Here is a 24,458-nt window from a genome sequence, read left to right as displayed (position 1 = left end):
AGAATGAAATATCTAGTAATAAATTTAACCAAGGAGGTGAATGACCTTTACAATGAAAACTATAAGACATTATTAAAAGAAACCAATGATGACATAAACAAATGGAATGATATTCCATGCTCATGGATTGGAAAAATAAACATAGTTAAAATGTCCATCCTACCTAATGCAATTTACAGATTCAGTGCAATCCCAATCAGAATCCCCATGACATTCTTCACAGAAATAGAATAAAAGATCCTAAAATTCATATGTGGCAACAAAAGACCCCGAATTGCTAAAGCAATCCTGAGAAAAAAGAGCAAAGCCAGAGGCATCACAATCCCTGACTTCAAAATATACTACAAAGCTATAGTAATCAAAAGTGCATGGTACTGGTACAAAAACAGACACACAGATCAACAGAACAGAAGTGAAAGCCCAGAAATAAAACCACACATTTATGGACAGCTAATCTTCAACAAAGGAGCTAATAACATGCAATAGAGAAAGGAAAGTCTCTTCAATAAATGATGTTGGGAAAACTGGAGAGCCACATGCAAAAGAATGAAAGTAGACCATTATCTTTTGCCATACACATAAATTAACTCAAAATGGATTAAAGACTTGAAGGTAGGACGTGAAACCATAAAACTCCTAGAAGAAAATATAAGCAGTACACTCTTTGACATCAGTCTTAGAAGGATCTTTTCAAACACCATGTTTACTTGGGCAAGGGAAACAAAAGAAAAAATAAATGAATGAGACTTCATCACACTACAGACCTTCTGCAAGGCAAGGGAAACCAGGAACAAAATGCAAAGATAACCCACTAACTGGGAGAAAATATTTGCAAATCATATATGTGACAAGTGGTTAGTCTCCAAAATATATAAAGAACTCAGACAACTCAACAACAAAACAACAAACAACCCAATCAAAAAATGGGCAGAGGATATGAACAGACATTTTTCTAAAGAAGATATACAGATGGCCAACAGGCACATGAAAAGATGTTCAATATCACTAATCATTAGGGAAATGCAAATCAAAACCACAATGAGATATCACCTTACACATGTTAGAATGGCTATAATTACCAAGACAAAAAACAACAAATGTTGGAGAGGATGTGGAGAAAAGGCAACCCTCATACACTGCTGATGAGAAAGCAGACTGGTGCAGCCACTATGGAAAACAGTATGGAGATTTCTCAAAACTTAAAAATAGAAATATCATACAAGCTGGCTATCCTGCTACTCGGTATTTATCCAAAGAACTTGAAATCAACAATTCAAAGAGATTTATGCACCCCTACGTTCATTGCAGCATTATGCACAATAGCCAAGACATGGAATCAACCCAAGAGCCCAAGAACTGATGAATGGATAAAGACGATGTGGTGTGTGTGTATATATATATATATATATATAAAATACACACACACACAAAGGAATACTACTCAGCCATAAAAAAGACAAAATCCTCCCATTTGCCACAATGTGGATGGACCTTGAGGGTACTGTTAAGCAAAATAAGCCTGAGAGAGAAAGTCAAACCATATGATTTCACTCATATGTGGAAGATATACAAACACATGAACAAAGAGAACACATTAGTAGTTACCAGAGGGGAAGAGGGTTGGGGGGTGGGCACAAGGGGTAAAAGGGCACATATATACGATGACTGACAAATAATAGTGTACAACTGAAATTTCACAACTTTATAAACTATTATGACCTCAATAAAAACACAAAAACCTTAAACATAGAATTACCATCTGATCTATGATCCAGCAGCTCCACTTCTGGGTATACACCCAAAAGAGTTAAAGGCAAGGACTCAAACAGATACTTGTATGTTAATGATAACAGCAACATTATTCACGACAGCCAAAACAGAGAAACAACCAAAATGACCATAAACACGTGAATGAATAAATAAAAGGAGGTATATATATATATATATATATATACAATGGAGAATTATTCAGCTACAATAAAAACTAATAAAATTTTGATACATGCTACAAAAAGGATGAATCTTGAAAACATTAAGTGAAACAAGCCAGACACAAAAGGACAACTATTTTATGATTCCATTTATATGAGTTACCTAGAAGAGGCAAATTCATGGAAAGAAAGAATAAAGATTACTAGCAGCAGGGTGGTAGAAATAGATGGTGGTGGTTGCTGCACAACATTATAAATGTATTTAATGCCACTGAATGGTGCACTTAAATACTAAATTTTATGTAGTATATATTTTACCTAAATAAAAAAAAATTGCCAAAAAGAAAAATAGAGTGAACATGCTAAGTGAAACAAGCCAGACACAAAATCCTCATACCTTACAATTCCATTTATATAAAATTCTAGAAAAGGCAAAACTATGGTGACAGAAAGCAGACTGGCTGCTGGGAGTGGAAAGGTGAACTACAGAGAAACACAAGGGAAGTTTTCAGGGTGATGGAAATACCCTATATTTTGATTGTGGTGGTAGTTATAAAACTATATACATTTGTCAAACATATCAAACCACACACTTAAGTTTGATGAATTTTATTGCATGTAAATCATACTCGAATAAAACTCAAAAAGTCAAAGAGAGTGACACGAGATGGTCTAGCCCTATGTAATCATTTTAGAGAAAAAAGAAACTGAGTCCTTGAGTATCCAAGGTCACACAGCAAAACAGGACTAGAATTCAGTTCTGTACATGAAATCCAGAGCTCTTCATGGCATATAAAATAACGCTCTTGGGAGTAGAGGGTAGTAGTGGTGGATGATTACATTGGTAATTCGATACCTCCTGCTGGAATAGATTTGAAACCCTTATTCTGAGAGTTCTGAAGAACTCATGAAGTTATACTGGAAAATTGTAATCAAAACCTTTAGCAATATATGTTCACTTTCTGCCAGTAGAATGGTCACTACTTTGCAAAGCAACTATTCTATTTGTCAAAATTCCTAGGAATAAGATTTTGTATCCTTGGATCTTTCATGCAGTCTGCCCTCTGAAGTAACGTCAAAAAAAGGCTGATCACCTTTCCATAAGATTACCTCTCAAATACTTAAAAAAAGTTTTCTTTAGCATAGTTTAAAGAGTTAGGGCTTCCACAGTCTTTCCTATACTGGCCATAATATAGTCTGTAAACATTTCACATGAGTTTTGGTCTTCAAACTAGATGCAACACTACAGATTGCCTGCAAGCTTCTTAGAATTGAACTGGATCATTATACTTCCACGAAAACTGTACTTTGGATTTGGCGGGGCTGGGGGAGGCAGGTATATTACATTATTGGCTAATTCCTGATTTCCCGTCAATTAAAATTTCTAGGTCTTTGTTACATAAAGCATCACTAAGATATATCTTTGAATTTTAAACTTAAGGGCAAGACTATAGATTTGTTTCTGTGAAATAATTTTTTATTTTAGTTTCTGATTCTGAACAGATTGTTTACATATTTTGGAATCTTGATTCATCATCCAACACATTAGCTACATTTCTGAAATATTTCATGTATAAAATTCGTAAACACATCTTTTGTATGAATATTTAAATAATAGGTTAAAATACTTGAAGTGTAAGTTTAGGAGACAAAGACCACTGGCATCTCTTAACATAAATGGCTTTTCGATATAGCTAATCACCTATAAAACCACTTAAGTTTACTCCTTTTATTTCTCTACCTGGACCAGAAAGATAGCACAAGAGCACCTACCAAATAACTGGGAAAACTACACTTGCTGCACAATTTTTTTTTATTACAGAAACAAAGTTAGTAAGGACTAATACATAGTAAATTGGCTTTTAGTGAGTAAAAGTTACTTTTCCGATTGTTCACAAACCAGAAGTTCAAGGAATTTTTAATGCACCTTGAACCTCTTTTCAGACATCTAACCATTATCGCTTAATATAAGAACTGTATTTGTCCACCCCAAAGCCTTTAGTATCTCTTATATTCTAAAACCCTTTAAAGACAATAATATTTCTACGATCATTTCGCAAATTATTTTAATATCTAGGGATACACACTTTCCTTTGAAATTGGAAATTTACCCAAGGCTCTGTTACTTTCACCTATTTTGTCCATTACCGCTTTGCAGGTCTGTTTTACAGTTATTCTGTCAAAAAGTTTATTTACAGTTAAAGAGAATGTCTGCTTAGTGAGAAAAAAAATGGAAACAAAACTGAAGTAGAGAACTGCTTTCTCCGTATTATATCTTAGCCCCACAATGTAGGTCTATCTTGTCGTTGAAAAAGAGTACAAAAATTCTTTTCACTACATTTAATTTTCAAATGCTTTAGTTCATTCTGGCCATTTTTGCTTGCCTACTTAACTTTTTCTTTATAAACTCACATTCTGTATTTTTGGTACACATCTATCTAGAGGTCTCAATATTTGAAAAACTATGCAAAAACCCTAATAATTCATGATTCTAATGCATTATGACTGTAGCTTATGCTAAATGCAAATGTAATGCTCACCATTCCTTATAAGAAAATCACATTGCACTCTAACTCAGTTCAGCTTAATTCCCAACATGACTTCCCAATTCTGTTTTCTCTGTTTTTATGCTTTGATAGTATTGCTATTTCACACAAAGGCAGAACAAAATATTTGAGTTCCCATCTTTTCAGTATTCTTTTATCACTCTCCTATTCATTTTTCTTAACCATTTTCAATTACATAATTTTAGAAATTGATGCTACGGTTTTTTTGAATTGCCAATTTTTTTGCTTTTAGTTTTCTGATTTTTGTACCCAGATGATGATGTTGTTTTTTAATTTTACTGAATAAACGTTATGTCCAACTTTGAAGTCATGCTATTTACCTTCCAGACCCATAGAGTTCTAGATTTAACACAGCTTTTCATGCCCACCCTGTTGCAATCTAATGCTTACTTGAGAATAGATAACTGAAACAAGAAACAATATCTCTTCAAAGAGAAAAGGTTGGCTTTTCTTTTTATCCCTCATATTCTTAAGATCATACTAGCCTGAATTTGCCAATGGAAAATGATGTCTGAGTTGTAAAAGATACCTGAGGACAACTGTACAATCAGTAGCTGTTTGCACCCTAAGTTAGTTCACATAATTTTAAAAAGTTCATTTTTTTATTTTGACTTCTCTCCTTTTGAAAAAGTATAAGCACATACCTTAACTCATAATTTAATGCCTGGATGTAGAAAGATATGGCTCTAGTATTTCACAAGACCTAAATAGCCACATTATCAAAGCTTTAAGTGAGATAATTACATATATTTTACATGTTGGATAATATTTCATCTGCACAATCAATAAAAACTAGCTGAAATTAAGATTTAAAAATTACCCATGGCAAGATACCTATTATGAAACAGATTTCTAAAACCTACAAAGCAAGTCTGACGTACATCACTCATTTTCTATGACTTAGAACATAATTTAAGGAAAGAAAATATTACCTATTTCTAACAAAACTATGTAGACACAAAAAAAATATTAGAATGAGGAGTCTTTAGGCCACAATAAGACCTCTAAGTATTACAGAATATAAAATTGATTAAGAATTCAATTAAAGTAAAAAAACAAAATTATTTAAAACAAGAGCACAGAAGTTGTGCTTAAAAAAAAAAAAAAAAGGGTTTAAAGGGAAGGGGATGAGAAAGGTGAGAAAAAGCACTACCAGACTCCTTACCCATTGTTGTTGGTGCTGGAGCTTCCTGATGGTATTTTCAGCTTGCTCCAGCTTAGCACTGGCCTCATCACTCTGCTGTTTGATGGTGGCCAACTCCCGTTTTATGAGGTAGTTTTCCTCAGCCTCCTGGGCTCTTGTCACTTGTCCCTTAGGACATAATTTGTGTGTGTGTAAAGCAGTTTACCATAGATTCAAGAAAGACTGCCTTTGTGAGGCTTAGTTATTTACTTTGACATGTTAAAAAAAATTACTTCAGAGAAAAGAACAGCCTAAATAATTATTAGCCAGCAGTTCATTATTGCTCCAGCCAATTTTGGGAAACTGAAAAAAGTCAACTGACAATCTTAAGAACAATTCTTCTTTCACTCAATAAAAATTCAATTCATGCAGTATTACTGGGTTGTACATGCAGGACTAAGATTTCAATGAATAGTGGTTAATTTCACAGAATCCACTGATTGCCATTTTGAAATAAATACTTTAAAGTAAGGTTAGCTTTAAAACGTGCAAAAGGTGTTTATTGTAATAAACCAGAATAACACACTGTTATCAAAAATTAAGTTTATACCCATGTATATCACCCCAAAAAATTATTTCTAGGAAAATGCATGTAAAATTGCATGCATTAAAATGCGAATTTCTAGGTTTAGGACTTCCCTTAGAAGTTAGAGAAAATGCTAAAAACAAAAACAAAAACAAAACTATACCTGTATCAATCTATCTGCCAAGGAAGCACTTTCCTACAAAAGGAAAAATTCAGATAGAAATATAAGAGAAAGAAATAAAATGAGGTGATAATTAGGAATAAGAAGAAATAAAGCATACCCAAATTCCACCTACTTTTCATTGTAATTAAAAATGGACATTTAGATTTTAAAACTACTTTTTACTGAATGTGTTTTTATTCTTAAATCTTAAGAAATATATATCAAAACAAGGACAGACTGAAGAAAATCATGTGCTTCTAGAAGAGGCCAAACACAAACTCCAAGAGCTTTTTCATTATTTGGGACAAGCAAATATCTTCTTTTAAAGCATACTTATACATCTTTATTTTTAGAGTCAGCCATACTGTCAAGCCACTTGTATGAAAGGGAGAAGGAATTTGAGTAAGCGATCCACTTATAAAGGGTGACAGCAATTTGTGCAACCCCAACTTCCAAAGAAGAAAAGCAAGGAAAAAATGACGAAATACATGAGCTCAATGCAATAAACTCTAGAAATAACTAAGTAAACTTTTTGCTTTCAGAATTTAATTGATACGTAAGTATTTACAGAAATCTAAGTGCTAAAGAACACATCTAGGCCATCTAAGAGCCAGTAAAAGGTACTTCATTTTCTAGATGCAAAATCCAAACTTAATACTTTCCTACAGTACCTTTATCATTCTAAAGGTTCAATGAAATAAAAGTGCTTTCTCTGTGAAAATGTCTCACTCCAAAGATAAAACCCAGAAGATACACCCAAGAAGATGTATATTTTACTGCAAACTGAGTATTTAGTGAAAAAAAAGCATATATTTAAAACAACTTAAAAACAATTAAGCTCGATGTTTTTTGTTTTTTGGGGTTTTTTGAGGAAGATTAGCACTGAGCTAACCTCTGCCAATCCTCCTCTTTTTGCTGAGGTAGACTGGCCCTGAGCTCACATCGTGCCCATCTTCCTCTACTTTACATGTGGGACGCCTACCACAGCATGGCTTGCCAAGCGGTGCCTTGTCCGCACCCAGGATCCGAACTGGCGAACCCCAGGCTGCCGAAGCGGAAGGTGCACACTTAACTGCTGCGCCACCAGGCCGGCCCCTAAGCTCAATGTTTTTGCAGAGTCACCAAAAAGCAGAATTATCCTCAAAGCAACTCTAATAAGATAAAGGATATATAAGAAAACTATTTCTGACTTAATATAATGTACCTACAATTTGCAATAAACATTCTGTTCTTGTGCAGTGTTACTTAATTGGAAACCAGCAAAACTTTCAAACAAAAGACAAATATGCAAGCCATCCATATTTTCATTTATTTAATTCTTGAATATTGATCTATAGATTTTCAGGGAAGATTTTAAGATAGTTGGCAATATCATGAGGAGTACTTTTATACCTACTTACTCTCATCTTTGGATAAAAAAACAACAAAAACATCAAAAGAGTTTGTGAATACAGATGTTTTTCTTATAATTAACAAAAACGCTTACACTATACCCTTTATTACTCAATAAATTCTTACAGTACTAGAAACAAGACTACAGAAGACATTACATCAAAAGCACAATATGAAAAAGAACACAAATTTTCCACATTTGCCCAGTTATTTTATATGAAACAGAGAGGAAAAGGTAACAAGTGGTATGAAAATAATTCTAAGAACCAAAAGTTTAAGCACAATTCTCCTATGTTGAAAATCAATATCATGGTGAATTTTTACAAAAGAAATTAGTGAATCATTTTGACCAAACTTAAAGCAATCCTGGGCCTTAAAGGAATCACTGCCACACTTAACATGTGGCTAGAAAGTTGGGGCAACATTTGAACTCACCTTTAAAATACTATACAGAATTGATTCTCAGGTTACTTCTAAAGAAGGTACTTTTTACAGATTATACGTATAGAAAACAAATGACATCAATATGTTACTCTAACAATAACCTTAGTTAAAACTTTAACATTAAAGCTCAAGGACTAGTAGCGACCAATTTTTATTAATGACAAGTTTAGTTAAGTAGCAAGCTGGCAATCTAAGCAGTCAATATCACAACTTTGGAGACATGTGCTAGACTTCCCGAGCCTAAAATGGACCAAAAAAAATACTGTGCATTCAACAGAAGCTTGCATAAGTAGTCATTTACTTACTTTTTCTAATGTTTCAATGCGCTGTTTTAAAAGTCTATTTTCTGTGCGTAACCTCTGCAAAAAAAAAAAAGAAAAGAAACAACACACACACAAAAAGGTTTGTTTGCAAGCATTCCTGAGAGAAATAAAGACACCTAAATCATAGTCTTTATAATGCACCAGCTTTTATAAGTAAGAAGAGTCTTAGAATGGTTATATTATCATCTGTCAAATTCTTAAAGTCTCAGAATAAGAAACATATGGCAAAGGAAATGATCACATTTATCAATCCAGCTGTGCCTGAATTTTAAATTTAAGCTACAGTACATACAGAAATAACCCCTTTCTTTTCTGTACCTATGATAATGACTCATAATCAATATTTTCTTGTCTCATCCTCATTAGAAAAGATTCTAACTCATATATCACCTATGAAGCCTATTTTCATAAACAGTATTCACATGTCTATCAAATAAACAAGAAATCTGGAAAAAAATCCATGTTCAAAGGATAAATACTGTCAGTTTAGAAGTCGAGCAGCCTCCATTTGTAATGAACTGTATACACCAAGTTGCAAAATTCCTTACATTCTGAAAATATGAAGAATGAGTTACCTTCATCGAATGAATTGTTTATCACGAACTCTTTTAAATGTGAGAAAATTAAAAGCTCTAATTATTAGCATTTTCTCATAGTTCAAATAGTAAAACTAGACTAAAAGAAACTTCACTTAATTGTTCAATGCCTGACTGCCAAAACCCTCTCAAATTACTGCCATTAAATCAAAAACACTCTACATTAAAAAAAATCACCTCCTTTTTGCATATTCCACCAATACAATTCATATTAATCCCCTATATAAATTATCCTTTCATTTTAGAATCCCATAAATGTTATCACTTCATTACGCCATCACTCTAATTTCAAATCCACTCTTACCTTTTTGTATCAACTTGCTCCAGAGCTCAATCCAGCCTTTTTCCAACCCTACCTTCCTCTCAATTCCGGCTAAACAAGTCTTCCTCAGAAAACTTCTATTGATTCAATCTGTTATTTTGCCAGTAAAGACTAAAATATAGTTTCTATAACATATAAAACCTCAGACCAAGGAAATAGAAGACTCTCTGAATTATCGTATCTTAATAGGTAGACCTCAAATTAGAACAAAGAAATCTTAGAGTTACTACAAAGATACTTTGCAAATTAATTTCCTTGTTCTATTCAGAACATATATAAATGATTTGAAATGGGTATTATTTTAAGTGTGATCTCAGGCTACAGAATGGCTTGAGGAGGAGAAAATCTTTCTCATGTCTTGGATACTCATACTATGTGTAGCATGGTGGTCTACACAAACAAGAAATTATTAAATGCTGTTAAAGTCTGGAAAGCCAAAGAAAAAATGCAATTCTCAAAATGTTCTCAACATATTTTATCAAAAATCATATAACATTTTGTTTATCCTAAAAGACTGAGAAAGTTAAGATCAACCAGACAATCAAGTGAATAAAGTTAATGTTACATTAAAAGTAACGCTAAAATAATAAAATTTAGAACTAAAAACATTCACCTGGATTTGCTTCCCTACTCCTTTAAAGTTTCTGAAATTTTGCTATAAAATCTAAATTGATTTTTCCCCAAACATCTACCCAAATGTCTTAATGCCACTTTTTAAATAAATCATCAGTTCCTCATCTGTGTGCTATCCACTTTATCATGAATTAATAAATACAACAGACTTTAACAATTAGTAAAGACTATTTCAGGGTTACCAATTAAATTTCAACTTTGTCTTTTTTTGGACTAGTTTCACAGTATTTTGCTAATTATAGCTTTGTAATCCCTTTTAATATCTGATAGAGCTAATTTCCCTCATTACTACATTGTTTTGTTTATCCTCCCCAAACCGTAACCACTAGTATACCAAATTAGTTAAGAGACTGGGTTTTGAAGTTAGGCAGGTTTAGGTTCAAATCCTCACTATACAATGAACACCTGTAGGTGTCATTCAATGTCTTAGAATCTCCATTTCCTCATCTAGAAAATCAGACTAACAAAACCTACAATGATATTGGAAGAACTAAATGAGATAGCACAGTGCCTAATATATACCAAACAGTTAGTAATAAGCATTGCTCATAATATTTTTGAAGTTAGGCATGAATATTATTTTATTACTTTTATCTATTTTTTACAATTATTCTTTAGATTTTTTATTTCTCTGAAACATCTCAAGGAATTAAATTTGACTGGATTTGTTAATGTGGATTTTGTGAGGAAATCTCTATCTTTATGTAACATGGCATTATTTTTGTCTCTCCCTTTTATTCATTTTTTAAAAATACCTATATGCAAAGTTTTTCAGTGTTTATTTCTTACTTTCTCATTTTTCATTTAGGTTATTTCTACATATGCTTTTATTTTTATTTTAAATGGAACTTCTTTTTCTAAGATGTTGAAATGTTTATTGCTGATATATAGGAAAGTTAATGACTAAAATCTAACACTTATTTTTGAATATATTTCTTTTTAATCACATTTCCTCAACTAACTGAGAATGTTTTCTAAACTTTAAAGTGAAAACCACAAAGAGAAAGACTAATAGACATGTACACTTAAAAAAACACACAAACAAGCAAATTTTTTGACCTACGAGATTAAGAGAGACAGCAAGAATGAAATACCTCATGTTGGCAAATTATTAGTGAAATGGAAACTCACTGCTAAGAAGAATATAGTCCAGAAATAGTCTTTAGGAAATTTACTTAGTATATATCAAAAGTCTTAAAAATACTAATACTCTATAATTCAATAATTCTACTTTTTACAACTGGCTATGGAAAAACGAGATGCCAAAAACCTTTACATACAAAGATCCTAACTATAAGCATATTTTTAATAATGAAAAATAAAAACAACCTAAATATCCCACAATAGAGGAATTTCAGTTCCAAACAACTGACTCTTCAATCATCATCTCCTATTCTTTCCAGCTTATTTACTTTATGATATAACCCAAGCTCAATAATCCTCCTTCTCACAGGGCCAATCCAGTGATCCTCTCAATTTTTCACTGTCTTTCACTCCCTGATGTCCTCTCTTCCCTCTTTACAAAGTTTAATTTCCAATCATATATTTTGCCTTGCTTTTACCGCCCCCCCTTCCCCACCCCTCCCTCAGTAGTTAGTATACTTGCCTGGTGAAACCACTACTCTGGGTCAACATATTGATGACTCTGTGTCTGCACTTAGACTGGTAAACGTAACCAAAGAAAAATAAAACCATGATGTTTATTTAAATTAACAATCACTAAATTCAGCTGGACTCTTAAACATCCTAGCAATAATAATATATTTCCTTGGTCCATTCCTTCTCCCACTCTCTTAGGTCACTATTTCATACTTACTCTTCTTTCTTCAAACCAGCAACCCTCTACTCCACTGTCAGAAGACAATCTTGCTTATGATTTCACTGAAAAAATTGAAGCAGTCAGGATACAACTTCACAAGCTCCCACAACCAGTCTACATCTTACCTCTACTTTTGCTCTTACATTTTAGTTTCTCTCCTGTTACTGTGGATTAACTATCCATGCAAGGAGACCAAGTTAAGTCTCCTACCTATGCACTAAATCCCATATCCTTCTGACTCCAGCAATTATCCCCTGTCATTCATATATCATCAATTTTCCCTATTTAATTATCACCATAAAAACATGTGCTTATTTCTCCCATCTTAAAAAAAGGAAAGAAAAACAAACTCAACATCAGTACCCTCTCTAGCTACTGTCTTTTATTTCTCTCTTCTTTATAGCAAACTCCCTGAAAGATATCTACACCTCCATCTCCAATTTTCTCTAGTTCCATTTTGAGTCAAGTTTTAGCTCCTACCACTTGTTGGCTCTTTTCCAGTTTATCTCCACGCTGATAAACCCAATGATTATTTCTCCATCCTCATCTCAGAAGAACTTTCTCCAGAACTTGACACAGTAAATCCTTCTCTCTTTCTGAAACACTCTTTTCTCTTGGCTTCTGGGACATGGTATTTCCCTGGTGTACTCCTGCTTTGCTCCTTTGTCCTCGTCTTCCTAACTTTTACACGTCAGCTTAATCTCAGGCTCAATTCTTGAACTCTCTTTATTTTATTTACACTCATTCCTCAGGTAATCTCATCTACTCTCGTGGCTTTTCATCGTCAGTGTCAATAACTGCCAAATTTATATTTTGAGTCTGTCCTCTCTTAACTCCAACACCAAATACTGAAGGGGCTACTTGAACATCTCTGAGACATCTCATACTCAAAATATGCAAAATTGGGGTCCTGATATTCCTCCCCAAACCAGATCCTCCTATAGTCTTCCCCATCTCAGGTAATGGGAACACCATCTTTCTAATTGCTCAGGCCAAAATGCTTGATTCTTGTCCCTCTCACATCTCCACATTCAATCTGTCAGCTTTACCTTTAAAATCAGAATCTAGTCATTTCTTACCACCTCAGTCCTAGCCACCACCATCTCTTGCCTGCATTACTTCATCAGCCTCCCTGCATCTGTTCTTGCCCCCTGCAATCTACTCTCAACACAAGAGCCAGAAGGATCCACTGAAAACTTAAGTCAGATCTTGTCCTCCTCTACAGAAATCTCCAACTGCTTACCAGAGTAAAAACCAAAGTCTTCACATGGTCAGTAACACCCTACATTATCCACAATGTGCAGCATCTTACCTCCTGTCACTTTCCTCATCATTCATGTTTTCCCATCCACAATGGCATCCTTACTATTCTTTACCAGGCACACTCCTGACCAGATTCTACTCTCCTTCCAGATACCTATATATCTAGCTCCCCGTCTTTCTTCAGTCTTGATTCAAAAGTTATGTGGTCAACTTCCCTAAATTTTCAGTCCAAACACTACCATTTCCTTTTCCCTCCCCTAAGGTATTTTGTTTCTCCTGTTTAACCCTTATCACCATCTGAAATACCGTACGTTTTATTTTTCTGTTGTCTGACTTCCATACTAGAATGTCAGCTCCATGAGGGCAGGAATTGGTTCATTTCATAAACATATCTCAAGTGCCTAGAACACTGCTGGGGCATGTAGCAGGCACTATAAATATCTGTTAAATGAATGACACTGAATAAAATACGCTATTGTACCCCCATTGGATGTTATTATGCAGCCATTCAGTTTTTAATGAAAAGTTTTTAATATCACAGTAAGATGGGCATCCAAATCCTTCTTACATCACCAATACGTTAAATTCTCTCTTGGAAAGCAACACAGCGTATACAGTGAAGAACGCCTTAGAATAACACAAATCAGCATTCAAATCCTTGATTTCACTTTTCTAGCAATGTGCCCACTAGCATATTACTTGAGTTCTCTGAAGCTTAGTTTCTATTTCTTCTTGGAAAAAGAAATATAAGAACTCTTTCATAATGTTATTGTAAGAATAAAAGGAGATGATGCATGTAGATGACCCTTCATATATTAAGTGTTGAATGAATGTGAGGTCAATATTAATACCTCAAATTGACTGCTAAATATAATTACTGGATGATTTAGATAGAATTTGTCATGATTTTTTTTTATGCCAGGCAGTGGATACACAAGTGTTTTGATACTATTCTCTGTTTTTCAGCATATCTGGAATATTTCATAATTTCTGAAATAAGAAAAAAATATTTAATTTCTGACTAAAAATCAGTGAATTTCTAACACTTCCCATTTGCAGTTTTAGGTCTCTATGCCCCAAAGCACAAATTTAAATATGAATATTAGACTGTCAGTTCATATGTTTGTCTTAAATGGAGCAGAGGATAAAGGTTTTTCTTTTTTAAAGATTTGCGGGCTACCCTAATATAAGCTAGAATTTTAATATTTCTTACCTCCTCCCCCTCAGGTGGAACACATTAATAGACTGGAAGAAGATATTGATAAAGATGTTTCTACTAACAAAAATTTCACACAGTAAAATACAAGATTCTCTGTATGAAAGCATTATTATCAAAATCTTCCTATAACATTTTCAGAGTAGGCGTAGAAAATATTTAAAAGTTGCATCGGGATCACGGAACCCACTGACAGATATAATTCTTAGAATAAAAGGTCACCAAGCCAAAGGTCTTAGAATTTTGATTAAGGTAAAAACAATGGAAACCTTAAACACACTGCACAACATCAAAGGCTGATCTTTTACTTCCATATTACAACATCAAATAATTTGATGATCATACTATTTGTTTGTGTAAAGAATAGTACAAGACTATCCCCCTGAAGGCTTCTGAGGAGGACAAAGGCAAGAAAGTACTAGTTTAACAGAACTCATTCCCCTGTAAAAGGGACCTCAGTGGGAAGGGAAGAGAGTGTGAGTGAGGAAGTGGCATTTCTCATTTTAGAGAAAGGCTGAAACAATACATGGCTAATTTATTGTAAATAAGGTGGTCATCTGATCATGACTGAGACGAGTTGCCAGTTCCAAGTCAAAAATCAGACATACACACCCAAATATAAAGCAAAAAAAAAAAGTGCAGTCACACAAAAATTGTTTTGGCTTTGTCTTTGGGGGTGGCAGGAGTGAAGAAAGAGAAGAAAATGGTACAAGAGTAAGAAAAGAACTACATGGAAACATGATTTCACAAAAAGAACAGACTACCTTTGAGATCAGTATACTTTATTTATCTGATATATTCCACTAACTTTTTAAACTTTTTCTTTCCAGATTCTTCTCTATAAACAACTTTATGCCACCTGGTATGCAAAAGTATTTTCTGAGGTATATAAACTATAACTCCCCCCCCCAAAAATTTTTTTTGAAAAATAACTGCAAGTATAGGATAAAGTTTGCAAAAGATCTTTCTGAAAAGGTCTTTTTGTATTCCTACATTCATGTGACAATTTTAGAAGAAACTTCTCCAAGAGCAAGGATTGTTCACAGAACTGTGATTTTTTTTTTCAATAACATAGCATGGTGAAATGACCAGGATGGCTTCCCCATCCTCAGATTCTTGATTTCCAGTTCCGAATATTCCTGGTATGCGATAACCCATACTCTCTCCCCACTCATCAGGATGACGTACTTTTTACTTTCAGTAGGTTGAAGTGGAGGGTATGATTTTATATTACGCTTACTCATGGTACCTAAAAGAAAAGCAAATGGTAGAGGAGCGGTTGGGTGACAGAATAAAAAAAAGGAGGGAAAAACATCCACAGGGATCTTTTCTTTCTCTCTCTCTCTCTGAAAAATGTAGAAGTATTTTTCCAATTGATAGGAAACAGGTGACAGAAATGGAAATAAACATCTAGAAAAGGGAAACAAAGTTGATGACAGAGAGGTGACAGAAAAATAGGAGAGAGTGTCTCCTAGGAGGCTTCTGAGGCAGACCATGGCAAGAAAGAGTCCTAGGTTAACAGAACTCTTTCTCTTGTAAAAAGGACCTGTGGGGTGTAAGTAACATAGTGGTATTTTATAGCATGGCTGAATCAACACATGGCTGATTAATTGTAAATAAGGTGGTCATTTAACATCTTGCCAGGTTTAAGTCAAAAATCAGACACACCCAAACGTAGTTTAAAAAAAAAAATGGAGTCACTCAATAAAAATTGTTTTATTTTTGTTTCATTTTCGGGGAAAGAGAAGAGGAATAAAGAGATAAGAAATGGCATCAGCAAGCCACTGAGATGCTTCACTAAATCACGGTCCTACTCATCATCCCCTCCTGAAATATCAGCATAAAAGCCAGTACAACTTTCCCTAATTCTCAGCTCGAATAACACCAAAGATCCTCAACTTAAGAATTTCTGGCCTTACAGGGGGTACAAATAAGGATTTTAAGGTACACACAGGAATTTCTATGTCCTTCAAATTGGAAATCTACCTATTTCTCTGGAGAGTAATTCAAAAGTATAACCTTTGTTTAGTGATGAGAATGTTGAATTAGTGGAAGCTTCTTGCAGCTCTAAGGCAGCCATTATTAGTTCGAGTGCAATGATTTGCTATTTGGTCTACCTTAAACTATACTGCTATTAGTCTCAGTATGGTATATATTAATTTCTCTGTAACTTTAAAAAATATGCTTAAATGGAATGATAATTATCTTCCCCAGAGAAGTTTTTTCTCCTCATGACCCACCAACAAATCTAGAAAAAGGGAAGAGCTGCTCTCTTTCAGACTAGAATGAAAACGACTTCAGTCACATTATCCCAGTTTTTGAAATGTCTGTTTTTAACTACAGTCTAGTGGGATGGTAAATAAATTTATCAATCAATACAGACAAACATCATTGCCAAATTTACTACATATAGGTAACAAATATACCAATGTAACCTAACATCTATTGCCAAATAAGTGACTCCAATCAATTTATGTTCACCAGTTCTAAAAGTCCTCAGATGCTTACTTTAATTTCAACTTGCTCTTCCATTTCTTTAGTTTTTATTGTAGTGTATTCCTTTTCAAGCCTACAAAGAAAAAAGGAAAGTTAAAGGGATGTTTTCATTTCAAAGTAGCTATTAAATTATAAAATTTACAGCTATATATTAACACAAAACATAATTTTGCTAAGTTCTCCCAACATATAACTTGAGATACTTGATATGAGAAAACTCATCTAAAAAGGTACATGGATTCTTACTAAAAAATTTACTTCACAGATAACAAAAATAAGAACCATACAAAAGCAAACTTTAGAAAGTGAAATATATAAGGCACCAGAGGACAGATTCTATTCAGCCCTAAATATACAAAAGAACTATCCATCCTTCCCCCTCAAATTAAAATACATCTATAAAGTCCAAATGGATCCTAACCAAAAAAAAACTTGTACTAAAACTAAGAAATTTATAATGGGGAAAAAGGGACAACTATTCCTAACAAAAGAATTCCAATTAACAAACGTAGAAGGAATGAGGTGAATATAAAAATCACCAGTAGAACTCCACAACAATAACTGCCACAGGCAAGAAAAATCAATGGATGCTAAAATTAGTGGGTAAACGTTTAAGCATAGTCTCAAAGTATCTTTCCCCAAATATTTAGTAATTACAAAGGGAAAGATAGTAAATTTATAGTACAAATCCTAGCAGACAGTGTCTGAGTCAAAAGATCAAGGTTAACATCACCGCTAACACACACTGACATAAGGCACCCCATTAAGATGTTCTGAGAAGGGCACCTCACCTCTGTGGAATCCTTTCCAGTAATGCATATCCTCAATCTAATCAAGAGAAATCATCGAACTTCTATAAAACAATTGACTAGCTAGCTTCAAAAGTGTCAAGGTTATGAAAGACAAGAAAGACTAAAGAACTGTCATCGATGGTACAGGAGTAAGAAATGACAAATAAATGCAATGTACTATTTTTGCAATTCTACTATAAGCATAAAATTATCTTAAAATTTATAGGCTATAAAAAATTAGTCCCAACAAGTCATTTCTTTTTAAAGATTTTATTTTTTTCCTTTTTCTCCCCAAAGCGCCCCGTTGCATAGCTGTACATTCTTCGTTGTGGGTCCACCCAGCTGTGGCATGTGGGACGCTGCCCCAGCGTGGCCGACGAGCAGCGGCCATGTCTGCGCCCAGGATTCGAACCAATGAAACACTGGGCCACCGGCAGCGGAGCGCGCAAACCCAACCACTCGGCCACGGGGCCAGCCCCCAACAAGTCATTTTTATATCTTGCTCTCAGCCAAAAAAGTTAATACATGTTTAACTACTCCAAATATTAACAAAATCAGGCTCCAAATAACCTACAGCTTCTTTAAAAAATCAAATTCTCCCTCAAAGGACAAAAACCTATTATTTACTATATACAACCTCATTAGCACACAGTAAATTTTTTTAATTGGCGTAAAATACAAGTAAGATAAAATTTACCATCTACTTTTAAATGTAGTTTTAGTAGCATTAAATACATTTATAATGTTGTGCAGCCATCACTGCCATCATTTGCATAGCTCTTCTCATCTTATAAAACTGAAACTCCACCCATGAAACAATAAGAGATGATTCCCCTCTCTCCCAGGCCCTGGCAGCAACCATTTTAATGTTCTGTCTTTATGATTTTGACAACACTAAGTATCTCACATAAGTGGAATCATACAGTATTTGTCCTATTGTGACTGGCTTACTACACTTAGAATAATGTCCCCAAGGTTCATCCATATCATACCACACGTCAGAATTTCCTTCCTTTTTAAGGTTGAACTGTATTGTAGTCATTACAAAGACAATGAATTTCATTATACTTCTGCATCACATTTTGCTTGTCCATTCGACCATCAAGGGACACTTCAGTTGCTTCTATGCTTTAGCTAATGTTAGTAACGCTGCTATGAACATCAGTGTACAAATACCTTTTCAGGACCTTATTTCATTTGGGAGGGTATATACCAAGAAGTGGAACTGCTGGATCATATGGTAACTATATTTTTTATTTTTTGAGGAATCACAATATTGTTTTCCAAGCAGCCTTAGCATTTTACATTCCCACCAACAGTGTACAAGGGTTCCTATTTCCAACACCTGTTTTAGTCTGTTTTTATGATAGGAGCTATCCTAATGGCTGTAGGGGTGGTATCTCATTGTAGTTTTGAGTTGCATTTCCATAATGATCAGTGATGTTGAGCATCTTTTTATGTGCTTATTGGCCATCTGTATATCTTTTTTGGAGAAACGTCTATTTAAGTCCTTTGCCCCTTTTTGAATCAAGTTGTTTATTTCTTTGTTGTTAAGCTTTAGGAGTTCTCTATATATTCTGGATATTAATCCTTTATCAGATATACGATCTGCAAATATTTTCTCCTATTCTGTGGTTTGCCTTTTTACTCTGTTTTGAGAGTGTCTTAGGATACGTGAAATTTAAAATTTTTCATGAAGTCCAATTTGCCTATTTTTTCTTTTGTTGCCTGTGCCTTTGGTGTCATATTCAGAAACCACTGCCAAATCCAATGTCATGAAGCTCATGCCTTACGTTTTCATCCAAGTTTTACAGTTTTAGTTCTTACATGTAGATCTTTGATCCATTTTGACTTAATTTTGCATAAGGTGTTAAGTAAGCATCTAACTTCATTCTTTTGTGTGTGGATGCCCAGTTTTCCGTAAACCATCTGTGAAAAGACAGTCCTTCCCCATTGAATGTTCTTAGCTTATCTAAAATCATCTGACCATATATGTGAGGGCTTATTTCTGGACTCTCTATTCTATCCCATTGGTCTATACGTCTGTCTTTATTTCAGTACCACAATGTTTTGATTACTGATGCTTCATAGTAAGTCTTCAAATCAGGAAGTACGAGTACTCTAGCTTTGTTGTTCTTTTATAAGATTGTTTTGCCTATTTGGGATCCTTTGGGATTCTATATGATTTTTAGGATGACGTTTTCTATTTCTGCCAAAAATGTCATCAGGATTTTGATCGGGATTGCACTGAATCTGTAGATCACTTTGAGTAGTGACATCTTAACATTAAGTGTTCCAATCAATGAACAGAGGATATATTTCTACTTATTTGTGTCTCCTTAATTTCGTTCAAGAATGTTTTGTAGTTTTCATTGTTACAAGTATTTCAACTCCTTGGTTAATTGCTAAGTGTTTATTCTACTTGTACTGTAAATGGAATATCCTTCTTGGATTGTTCATTGTTAGTGTATAAAAATGCAAGTCATTTACATGTGTTGACTTTGTATCCTGCTACTTTGCTGAATTCATTTATAGGCTCTAATAGGTTTTTTAGGTAGAATCTTTAGGTTTTTCTACATATAAGATCATGTGGTCTGCCAACATAGATAATTTTACTTTTTCCTTTCCAGTGTGGATGCCTTTTATTTCTTTTCTTTGCCTAACTGGTCTGGCTAGAACTTCTAGTACTATGTTTAATAGAAGTGGCAAAAGTGGGCATCCTTGCCTTGTTCCTGATCTTAGAGAAAAAGTTTTCAGTCTTTCACCACTGAGTCTAATGTGAGCTGTGGGTTTTTCACACACGGGTTTTACTATGTTGAGGTAGTTTCCTTCTATTCCTAGTTTATTGAGTGTTTACCATGAAAGAATGTTGCATTTTGTCAAATGCTTTTTATGCTTCAATTGAGATGATCACGCGGATTTCTTCACCTTCATTCAGTTAATGTAGTGTATTGCATTGATCGGCTGATTTTCATATGTTGAACTACCCTTGCATTGCGGGAATAAATCCCATTTGGTCCTGGTATGTAATCCTTTTAATATGCTGCTAAATTTGGTTTGGTAGTATTCTGTTGGGGATTTTTGTATCAATATTTATAAGGTATATTGATCTTTAGTTTTCTTTTCTTGTAGTGTCTTCATCTGGCTTTGGTATTAGTGTAATGCTGGCCTCATAGAACAAGTCAGGAAGTATTCCCTCCTCTTCCACTTTTTGGGAAAGTTTGAGAAGAACTGGTACTAGTTCTTTAAATTTTTAGTTTGGTAGAATTCACCAGTGAAGCCAGTAGGTCTGGGATGTTTCTTGTTGGGAGATCTCTGATTACTGATTCAACATCCTTACTAGTTACAAGTTTATTCAGATTCTCTACTTCTTCAAGATTTAGTTTTGAAAGTTTTTGTTTTTCTAGGAATTTGCCCATTTCAACTAGGTTATCCAATTTGTTGGTGTACAATTATTTACAGTATTATCTTATGCTCCTTTTTATTTGTATAAAATTGGTAGTAATGTCTTTGTTTTTATTTCCGATTTTATTGAGTCTTTTTTTCTTAGTCCATCCAGCTAAAGGTTGGTCAATTTTGTTGATCCTTTCAAAGAATCAACTTTTAGTTTCATTAATTTTCTCTATTGTTTTCTATTCCCTTTTTCATTTATCTCTGCTCTAATCTTTATTTCCTTCCTTCTGCGAGCTCTAGGTTTAGTTTGTTCTCCTTTTCCTAGTTCCTTAAGTTGTAAATTAGGTTGCTGATTTGAGATCTTTCCTGTTTTTAATGTAAGCATTTATAGCTATAAATTTCTCCCTTAGCACTGCTTTCACTGTGTTGCATAAGTTTTGGTAGGTTGTGTTTTTGTTTTCATTCGTCCCTAAGTATTTTCTAATTTCCCTTGTGATTTCTTCTTTGATCCATTGGTTATTTAAGAGTGTGTTAATTTCCAAACAATTGTGAAGTTTCCAGTTTTACTTCTGCTAGTTTCTAAGTTCATCTTCTTATAGTTGGAGGAGATACTCTGAATTATATCTATCTTTTTAAATCAATTGAAACTTAATTTGTGACCTAATATATAGTCTCCTGAAAATGTCCCAAGTGCACTTGAGAAGAATGTGTGTGCTGTTGCTATTGGGTAGAGTGTTCTGTATGTGTCTATCACACATAGTTGGCCTATCGTGATGTTTAAGTCCTCTGCTTCCTTACTTATATTGTCTGGTTGTTCTATCCATTATCGAGAGAGAGGGATACTGAAATCTCCAGCTACTGTTGTGGAACTATTTCTACCTTCAATTCTGTCTTATTTTGTTTCATATATTTTAACGGTCTATCATTGTTATATAAATGTTTATAATTGTTATATCTTATTGCTGTAGCGAACATTTTATTAGTATATATTATCTGTCTTTGTCTCTTGTAATCTTTTCAAATTTAAAGCCTATTTTGTCTGACATTAGTATAGCTACTTCTGCTCTCTTTTGGTTACTATTTGCATGGAATATCTCTTACCATGCTTTTATTTTCAATCTATTTGTGTCTTTGGATCTAAAGTAAGTCTCTTGTAAAAGAGATATAGTTGGATCACCTAATTTTCTCCATTCTGCCAAGGTGTCTTTTGGAGAGTTTCATCCATTTAAAGTACTTATTGATAAGGAGGGACTTCTGTCATTTTGCTATTTGTTTTCTATATGCCTTGCAGTTTTTTGGTCCCTCATTTCCTGTATTACTGCTTTCTTTTGTGTTTAGTTGATTTTTTAGTAGTGCAATATTTAAATTCCTTACTCATTTCTTTTTGTGTATATTCTATTGTGGTTCTACGGAGACTACACTGAACATTCTGAAGTTGTAATACTCTAATTTGAATTTATACCAGCTTAACTTCAAGAGAATGCAAAAACTCTGCTCCTTCACAGCTCCTTTCCCACCCCTTTTGCTTGTTGATGCCACAAAAACACAACTTTATACATTGTGTGCTCCAAAACATAAACTAACAATTCTTTTAAATCCATGAGTCTCCTAAATTATGTGAAAAACCAGCTTTGGAGTCACAAACAAAAGGTACAATAATGTTAACTTTTAGACTAATAATTGTTTTTTAAAAATGTATTAGGCTCTTAAATCATGTAGAAAACAAAAAGTAGAGTTACAATGCACTGTTACAATAATAACAGCTTTTATAATTACCCATGTGTTTACCTTCAGACCTTTATTTCTTGATTCAATGAGTTACTGTCTAGTGTCCTTTCATTTCACCCTGCAGGAATGAGCATTTCTTACAAGACATTTCTAGTGATAATGAGTTCCCACAGCCTTTGTTTATCTGAGAATATCTTGATTTCTCCCTCACTTTTGAAGGACAGTTTTCTTAGAGATAGGATTCTTACGTGACAGTATTTTCTTTTAGCATTTTTAATGTATCAGCCTACTGCATTCTGGCCTCTGAAGTTTTTGAGGAGAACTCTGCTTGTCTTATCGAGGATCCCTTCTAGGTGATGACTCGCTTCTACCTTGCTGCTTTCAAGATTCGCTCTTAACCTTTTACAAGTTTAATTACAATGTGTCTCGGTGTGGGTCTCTTTGAGTTCATTTTACTTGGAGTTTGTTGAGCTTCTTGAATGTTTATATTCATGTTTTTCAACAAATTTGGGAAGTTTTCAGCCATTATTTCTTCAAATACTCTCTCTGCCCCTTTCTCCTTTCTCTTTCTGGGACTCCCACAATGTTTATGTTGGTATCCCACAGGTCCCTTAAGACCCATTCACTTTTCTTCTATATTTTTTCTTTCTGTTCCTCAGAGTCAATGATTTCCATTGTCCGATCTTCAAATTCACTGATTCTTCTGCCTGCTCAAATCTGCCTTTCAATGACTGTTGTGAATTTTTCATTGCAGTTATTGTACTTTTCAGATCCAGAATTTCCTTTTTGCTTTTCTCTTCACTGATATTTCCATTTTGTTCATATATCTTTTTTCTGACTTTTTCCACATCTCTCTTTAGTTCTGAAAGCATCTTTTAAATTCTTTGTCTAGTATGTCTGTCATCAGGTCTTTTTCAGGGACAGCTTTTATTTTTTTCCTTTGAATGGGCCATACTTTCCTGTTCCTTTATATGCCTTGTGGGGTTTTTTGTTGTTGAAAACTAGATATTTGAATATAGTAATGTGGTAACTCTGGAAATTGGATTCTCCTCCTCCCTAGGGAGTTTGCTGTGTTTTGTTACTGTTTTTGTCTTTTTGATCATTATAGGCTGTCTCTGTGCTAATAATCAACCTGAACTGTAAACCTGAAGTATTTTCAGGTCTTTTCTGAGCCTTTCCCTGAGCATGCACAGTCACATTCTAATTTTTCCCATATATGCAGTTGTTTTTGAATGTCCTAGTCTTTAATGTCTCATTCCCAAAAGGGGAAAAAGAGAAAAAAGAAGAGGAGAGAAGGTCAACAGCCCTTTAAGTCTCCTGGCAGTCACTTCAGCTGGAGGAGGAGGAGCTTGCCACAATGAGAAGAGGTGCCAACAACAACGGTTGCCCACTTCTTTGCACCTCTGTGATCAGAAACAGCAATTGGCAAACAGAACATAGATCCCCAATATCTGGAAGACAAGGTTCTTTTTGCCCACCCTGGCTCCCACAGGTTACATATAGGTTGCTCCAGGAAAACAAGCATAGTTGTGAGCCATGTGGCTGAGGGGTGGAGGATGGGTATCTGCTAATGTGCTAAGAGCTGAAGTTGACCAAATTAACGCAATTCACCATCTAAGCCTTCCCCTATAAGTTACAAGCCTTCAATAGACTCAAGGGTTCCAAAATAGTT

At 34.3% G+C, this 24,458-nt stretch overlaps 1 protein-coding gene across 12 annotated transcripts in view; it reads right to left on the bottom strand.

Moving 5' to 3' along the window:
• Positions 1 to 24,458, bottom strand: part of EVI5 (ecotropic viral integration site 5) — a 223,019-nt gene that overhangs the window by 111,504 nt on the left and 87,057 nt on the right. For 7 of the 12 annotated variants that reach the window (XM_070268726.1, XM_023641642.2, XM_070268730.1 and 4 more), the window contains exons 10-13: positions 16,887 to 16,947; positions 8,512 to 8,565; positions 6,371 to 6,403; positions 5,664 to 5,810 (exon numbers count right to left, since the gene is read on the bottom strand). In XM_070268726.1, the coding sequence (XP_070124827.1) occupies positions 5,664 to 5,810; positions 6,371 to 6,403; positions 8,512 to 8,565; positions 16,887 to 16,947 (295 nt within the window). The remainder of the gene's footprint in view (positions 1 to 5,663; positions 5,811 to 6,370; positions 6,404 to 8,511; positions 8,566 to 16,886; positions 16,948 to 24,458) is intronic. The other 5 variants (XM_070268728.1, XM_070268732.1, XM_070268731.1 and 2 more) reach the window with 2 other exon arrangements.

Source organism: Equus caballus, chromosome 5 (genome assembly GCF_041296265.1).
Source record: "Equus caballus isolate H_3958 breed thoroughbred chromosome 5, TB-T2T, whole genome shotgun sequence".
Classification (NCBI taxonomy): Eukaryota; Metazoa; Chordata; class Mammalia; order Perissodactyla; family Equidae; genus Equus; species Equus caballus.
Note: the sequence above shows the minus strand (reverse complement) of the source record. Positions and strands in the feature narration are given on the sequence as shown.